We start from the raw sequence: 7,268 nt of genomic DNA on the forward strand, positions 1-7,268 counted from the left end.
CCCCCCCCGCTCCCGGAGACTCGCGGCGACGGGGTCACCGACGGGGGGGGGGGGGGGGAAACGGGGCTGGCCCCGACCCCAGCCCCATACAGCCGGTGCATAGCGGTCCTGTCCGGGCCGTGGGCTCAAAAAGCAGCTTTAAAATCAACTTGGAAAGCCGTTAAAATACAAGTACCGTTTGCAGGCGTCAAAAAGGGAACTGCTGAAATTACGGGAGGGCTGCACAAAGCCGGGGGGGGGGGGGGGGCGGCAGGGAAAGGCTCCTGGAGCGGAGGAGGCGGCAGCAGCGGGCGGCCGGTGAGCTGCCGCCGCCGGGGGATGCTGGGGGGGGGGGGCCGGGCCGCCCAAGGAACGCCAGGGACGCGCAAGGTTAAGCCACTCTCTTTAATGACAACTCGCTGATCTCCATCAGCTTGTACAGCAAAGGGAAACACGTACGAACGGGCGGCGGGGCGAGGGGCGGACAGTGCATTCCAATACTAACTCACGTTTTAGTGCATAACCCTACGGGGACCTGGCAGGTCGGAGTGTCTGTATTCCTCGGCCGGGGTGAGGTGGGGGGGTCTGTCCTCATCCGTGCGCTGGCGAGAGCCGCCGCCGGCCCCGCTCCCGGCCCGGCCCCCGGCGCTGCCGAGGCCGGCGTTAGCAGCCCCGCAAGGGGAGACCTGGGGGCTGGCGAGATGCTGAACTGGCCGGACAGCGGGGACCGTACGGGAAGTGCAAAACTTAAGTGAGGATCTCAATAATAATTAGTATAGAGTAAAAACTTAAAAAAAAAAAAAAAAAAAAAAAAAAAAGAGTTGCAGGGCTCGGCTGGCTGTTGTTGGGATCAAGTCAAGCAAAATGACCGGCTGCTTTATAGGAAGGAAGGAGGGGAATTACCGGGGCGAGAACCCCGGTGGAAGGGGGAGCGAGAGGGCCCGGGGCCGGGACACGGGTCGGGAGCTGCGGGCGGCGCCGAGCCTCCCTGCGCCGTGCCCGCCTGGCCCCGCACGGAGCCCAGCCATCGCACGAAATACCGAAGACCTCCCCGCTGGAAATGGCCGCCACGCTAGTGAACTCCGCCGGGATGCTACATTGGACCGTCCTCATCCCCCCCGCCGCCTGGAAATGTCCCGAGAGCGGCTCGCAGGCGCGGCCGAAGCCCCTCCATCCCCGGCCCCGGGGTCTCGCCGGTGGCCGTGGTCCACGAAGAGGAGCGGGCTGGGTGCGGGGGTGGCTCTACCAGGCTCGGATCCCGTGCAACGTGGAGATCCCCGCGTTCCCCTGCGGGATGGGCGTCTGCACCGAATTTAAGTCCCCTACGCTGAAGTTCATGAAGTTGTTGCCGGCCGCCGAGGGCTGCATGGTCTGCACGGACGGGTAGTTGCAGTTGTAGTTGGCGTTGCAGGCGGGGCTGTTGTAGTTGGTGTACGCGGGGTAGGCGTTGTAGCTATAGGGGTTAATGCTGACATTGTAGGGCGAACTGTAGGGAGAAGACTCCCCCAGGCAGGGCTTCCCATCGCGCACCAGCACCGGCACCGCTATCCGCCGGGGGGGAGGGATGCCCACCATTTCGAGGGTCTGATCCTGTCTCTGCCTTTTGCATTTATACCTTCGATTCTGGAACCAAATTTTCACCTGGGTGGAGGTGAGCTTTAGGACGTTCGCTAGATGGTCTCTCTCGGGAGCCGACAGGTATTTCTGCTGCTTGAACCTTCTCTCCAGTTCGTAGACTTGGGCTTGAGAAAAGAGGACGCGAGGTTTCCTCCTTTTCCTCTGTCTGGGGCGCTCGGGATCTTCCAGGTCCCTTTTCTCCTGCTCCAGGCTCTTGTGCAGGGAACACAGTTCTGCAGCAAAATAAACGGGGAAAGGAGAAAAAAAAAAAAAGTGCAAAAAAATAAAGCGATGTTCAATAAACTGCGTGCACCACGAGTGAGCCCCGGCTCTTCCCCAGCCTCGCTGTGCCTCGGCCCTGCAGGCCGCCGTGGCGACCTGCTCCTGCGGCAGCAGAACCGGCCCTGCCCCGCTCCTTAAGTACCTCTTGAGCAGTTTTCCGTCGGGTTTTTTTTGTTTGCTGTTTGTTTGAAAACAAGGATGCTCCGTGCACTGATTTGAGTCGCAACCGCCTGCGCCACAGCCTGCGTTTATCGCATGTTGCCTTTGTACCGAATCCCACCCCGACCCCGTGAGCCTATGCTCAGCCGGGCGACTTAGAAATTAGATTTGTCGCCCAGTTTCTGGACAAGCTCGCGGCCTCGCGTATCATCCCGCAGCTTTGTCCGTCCCCTTGGGCAGCCAGCGCGGCCCCGGCCCCGCTCGGGGAGCCGCGGGGGTCTCCGGGCTCAGTGGGACGCTCCCGGCAGTGGGTCTGTCCCGCTCCCGCACCGCGGGGCCTGCGAGGGGATGAAGATGCTTTCACTCCCCGCGCTCTTCCTCCCTCGGGCCCCGAGGCCGGGCGCGATGCCTCCCGCCCGCAGCCCCGCACTCTCCGTCCGTCTGTCCCCCGCCTTCTCCCGGGGAGCCCAAGCCGTCCTCGGCCGAGCGCCCAGCCCCGGGCTGTGGGTCGCCTTCCCCCTGCCCCCCCTTTTTCTTCCCCCCCCCCCCCAGTTCGGAGGCCCCTGGCGAGCCCCGGCCGCTACCACCGTTACTCGCTGGCTTTACCTTTCTTGTCCGCCTTGGCGTCCTTGCCCGAGTCCATTTCCACGTAGCTTTTGACATAGTAGGAGCCGGGGAAGGCGGTGGCAGTTTTGGCCGGGTGCGCCTCGGGCAGCTCCTCCCGCAGGTCGGGCAGGGCCGGGGGCTCGGCGCTGTACGTCTCCTGCTTGAAGGTGGCCAGCATGCAGGAGGGGGAGGACAGCGAGGAGAGCTCCATGGACGCCAGACCGCTCTGATGCTGTTCCAGGTTCAAGATATCCTTGACCGAGAAGGGTGTCGTTGTCACAGGGCTAGGAAACATTGCGGAGGAGAGCGGGGCAGCGGCCGGAGCCCAGGGTCATGGAAAAGTAGGTGAGGAGCAGCCAACCTGGAGCAGTGGTGGAGCGTGGGCTCACGAAGGGGGCACATAGCATTCCCGCGAGTAGCCTTGACTTGTGCACTGGAGGCAGGTAGGACCAGACCATAAGGGAAGGGAAGGAGGGACTAGGCAGTTTTTGGGTGACTTTAGCTTTCTATTGGCCAACATTGCAGTGATGGTATGAGAGATGCAAAGTTCCATGTCACCTAATATAGTAATACATCTCAAAAACATCCCCACTCATTTAAAGGGGCGGCACTGTATTTATCCAGCTTTTTCTCGCTGAGTTTGTTGATGCATTAAAAAAAAAAAAAAATCCAGAATGGCCTAATGTGTACAAAGCTGCTATCTGATGCCATCGATCATACAGTCAGATTAAATAAACAGGCCGGGAGGAAACCATCAAGCAAATATGTGCTGATTTCTTTTTTTTTTTTTTTTTTTAAGCGAGGGAACGGAGGTTTCGTTTTTACTATTCTGCAATATCCGATCGCAGGAACTAGAAAACGGGAATTCACTGTTGTGAGAAGCGCGCTGAAGGGGAAATCCGTGCTTAAGGTTTATACAGATATTCTGAAGCAGCACAACGCCCGCAAAATCCAGCTGATAGGAGAGAGCACCTAAACAGCCCCTGCCTGGCCTTGGAGGGGAAAATGCCGGTTGGGTTCCCACCCCCGCCTGTTTGTAAAGCTTTCAAACAAAAAACTAGCACTGTCCGGGGGAAAAAAAAAAAAAATAAAAACAAACACCACCAACAAAAAAACCACCACCACCAACAACAACAACAAAAAACCCAAGCAAAAAAACCGCGGGTTGAAGGTGTTGCAAAATATACAGGGGTCCTGGGGCCAAGAGAGGAGCAAGTCAAAGCAACCAGCCACTGGGCTGCGGCCGGGAGCCGGGGGCGAGCCCCGGTGCTGGCCGGGTCCCCGCAGCCGGGATGGGCTCACGGCTGCCCGCAGGCCCCTGGATTCACGGGGCAGAAGTGGGAGCTCGTTAATTTAACGCGCTTGGAGTCGTTAAAATAAACCTTAGCGGCAAAGTCGCAGGTTGAGGAGGGGCGTTACAGCGCTTTCTGGCTTCGGGTGGATGAGGAAAAAATAAAATAAAATAAAAAATTTAAAAACCTCTAGCGACTTCTTGGGTGCGGACCGCCCGGCTCCGAGAGGCACGGGGGTCGGCTCGTCCCCTGTGAGCCCCGGCGCGGCGTCGGGCGGTGGGAGATAAGGCAGGGGCCGAGGAGCCGAGCGGAGAAGCCCTGCGGGGTGCGGTGAGTTGGGGGGTCCCTCGGTCGGGCCCTGTCCGGGGAGGCCGCGGAGTCGCAGGGCGAGTTTTGCAAATCCTTCCTCCTCCCGCAGACGGAGGAACCCCCCCGAGGCGGGTGGAAAGGGGGGCACCTGCCCGCAGCTGCCCTCCCTGTGCTGCCCCTTCCTGAACGTACCTGCTGCTGCTGTCCCCTCTCCCACTCCCCCCCGAGATTTGGTGTCTCGGCACCCTCGGGTTCCCTTCTGGGCAATTTAGTTAAGGATATTTTTGCGGGCGATGCTGTGACTTTCGTCCCGCTCTCTGGGGACTGCTGGCCGGTGCAGCAGCAGCAGCCCCGGCGCTCGCAGCCTCTTGCTGCAGCCGTCTGCCGGTGGCCTGGGAGCGGTTTGTTCACGAACCAGATCTGGATCTTGCGATGACAGTTGGAGCGATTAGTGTGTACGGGGAGGCCTGAAATATTGCAATTTAATGGGGGGGGGGGGGGGGGCGGCCGAGCGGCAATCTCTCTCTTCGCGGCTGCGCTTCCTGCGGACTTCCCTGGGAAACAGCTCGGAGGGGATTTTCCTCGGTTGCAGGAGAAGGGGGGAAGTGCCCGGGGAAGGTGAGGGCCCTACGGCGGGACTTTGCCGGGTGTCTGCGGCACCCCTTGCCCTCTGCGCCGCCCGCCGGTCTTTCTAACCTCGTTGCCTCCTTTTTATTACAAGCTAAGCGGGATAAGTTAGATAAATCCCAAAATAACGGAGTGATCCCCTTCCCCCCGCCTCAAACCCAGACCCGCGGCCGCAGGTTCGCCTGCCTTGGCGGCATCCACCTCCCTCAGGACGGGAGAAAGGGGGTCCCAGCGCTCCCTTCCTCCATCCCGGGGCCAAAACGCCTTTCTCGGGTCAGGCCCGGAGCTGGCAAGGCAGTGCCTGCCCCGGAGGGTCCCCCTCTGCCCGGTGAACCCGGAGGGGAAGGACGGCCCCGAGCCGGTGGGCGTCCGACCTCGGCCGCTCCGGGCCCGGAGCGCATCCCCGGCGGCGGGCTCTGCGTCCACCGGGAGGAGAGCTGCCGGCCGCCGAACTGCGATGAATTGAGGACTGACGGGTTTCCTCCAGACCCCCAATCACCCGGCGGCTCCCGATCGATGTGGGCCCGGCTGCAGAGGGTGGAAGTGATTAATTGAACGATAAGCCGGAGCTATCATTTGGAATGTCATTAATGCGTCGGGGAGACATTCATTGGAGACAGACAGCGTTATCTCCGCTTTATCTTCAACAATGCATCACTTTTAATACTGCAGTTTAGAAACAAATGGGGGCTTTAGCCTTAGCCCTTCTCTTCGTGTTTATATTTTTGGAAGAATCACAACTAGTGGGAGTCCCGGGCTCGGCCCCCTGATAAATGAACATTAGCACTTTTTAGAACTACTGTATCAACAAAAAGAGCTGCAGGGCCGCAATAATTGGTGAAAAAGCAAACACTCCGCGAAGAGAGGCCAGGTCTGCTCTGTGTCCGGCTGATTGATGAGTAAGTTACTGACATACAGCAGCTCACGGACTTTCCGGGTCGGGGCTCTGCACCCATTCCCGTCGCCCCCGCTTTCTCCCTTTCCCGGTGCTCTCCAGCAGCCCGCCGAAGCCAGGCTCCGACTGCAGACGGCGTCTCGGCCGAGGGCAGCCGAGCAGAGGGGACAAAGGCGACCGGTTCACCCAGCTCCGGACCCTGCTTGCAGCCCTCAGGCCCCGCGGCTCGGTCCCCGTCCTGGCCAGCCCGGGGTGACCTGGCCGGGTGCCCCGGCTGAGCCTCCGGGGCAGGGCTGGAGGGGGAGGCATCACTCGCACCTCCAACGTTCCCACAGCGCTTTTCCCCTCCGTGGGGTCGCTTTTGACTGCTGGCTAGCAGGTGCGAAATTAGAATCGCATTTAAATCACACGCAAAAAGGAGTAAAGGGAGACAGGACCCTGGAGGAGCGCCCTGAAACACCTTCTCCAGCCCACCCATCCAGCCGGGTCCCGTGGGTGCTACGGTGGGGAGACGGGGGTGAGCAAAGCCGCTGCTGTTTTCCTGGCTGCAAGGGGAAGGCGGGGGGTGCCCTGCTCCCTCCCGCCGCCTTCACGCTGTTTGCAGGTCTCTCTCGCTTCCCCCCTCGGGACTGAGCCTGGCCCCCATGTCCAGAAAACCCTCTCGCAGGAGAGCGTTGTCTTCCACACCCGCTCGTTGCTTCTCTCCGGGATTGCTAAATGCGATTTTTTTTTTTTTAAAGTTTCTTGCTGAAAACAAACACCCACCCCCCACCCCAACCCCGCAATTAGCTCCTGAGAGCACATCCTCTCTCCCCGAGCTTTCGACACCTAGGACTGTTTAGAGAGGCTGAGAGATGGGGCCTTTTTAAAAAGTTTTCCTCTTAATCCCAGTCGGTTAAGATGTCCAGGGCCCCCTCCCGCTCTAATTCCCGACTATCTCCCGCGGACTCTGTTTATACCTCACCAGTAAACGCCGGTGTTTGAAACCTTGTCACTAATTGAGTGCTAACACTTCAGGTGCTATAGATTTGTTAAGAGCCAGTAGTCCAGAAATAGCCTATTAGGGTTTCCTTGCGAGATCTTGTGCCAATCTCCCGGTTCCCACCGTGGGCGGCGGGAATCGCTGGGACCTCGGGATCTCTGCGGGTCCCCGAGGGCTCCCCAAGGTCTTTCGGCCAGTTACTTCTTTCAAACGATGGGAAAGGGATGCTACAAAACGGCGAGCCCTGGTTGAATAAATCCTGCCGGCGCGATAGCTGGTCTGCTGTGCGTGTCTGCCGTGGCGGGGTCCCACCGGCGGTCCCGGAGGGGGCCTGGGGGCTGCGGGGGGGGCCGCGCTGCCCTGCTGCGGGAGGCGGCTGGGGCCGGGGAAGGGGTTGCTTTCACCCCTCCGGATTTCTGCAGAGGAAAACGGCTTTGGAGCTGTCCAGGCGCTCCACTCTGCTGCAGCTAAAACCTTCACCCTTTTTTGCTACTTTTTTTTTTTTCTCCTTTCATGTTTT

At 59.9% G+C, this 7,268-nt stretch overlaps 1 protein-coding gene across 1 annotated transcript; it reads right to left on the minus strand.

Annotated features, from left to right (window-relative positions):
• Nucleotides 1-1,221: 1,221 nt before the first annotated feature.
• NKX2-5 (NK2 homeobox 5) lies at nt 1,222-3,066 on the minus strand. Its single transcript, XM_029998195.1, has 2 exons — nt 2,644-3,066; nt 1,222-1,829 (listed from the first exon to the last, which is right to left on the minus strand). The coding sequence occupies exons 1-2, from the start codon at nt 2,936-2,938 to the stop codon at nt 1,222-1,224; spliced, it is 903 nt and encodes a 300-aa protein (XP_029854055.1). The 5' UTR covers nt 2,939-3,066.
• Between the last annotated feature and the right edge of the window lie 4,202 nt (nt 3,067-7,268).

This window comes from Aquila chrysaetos, chromosome 22 (genome assembly GCF_900496995.4).
Source record: "Aquila chrysaetos chrysaetos chromosome 22, bAquChr1.4, whole genome shotgun sequence".
Lineage (NCBI taxonomy): Eukaryota > Metazoa > Chordata > Aves > Accipitriformes > Accipitridae > Aquila > Aquila chrysaetos.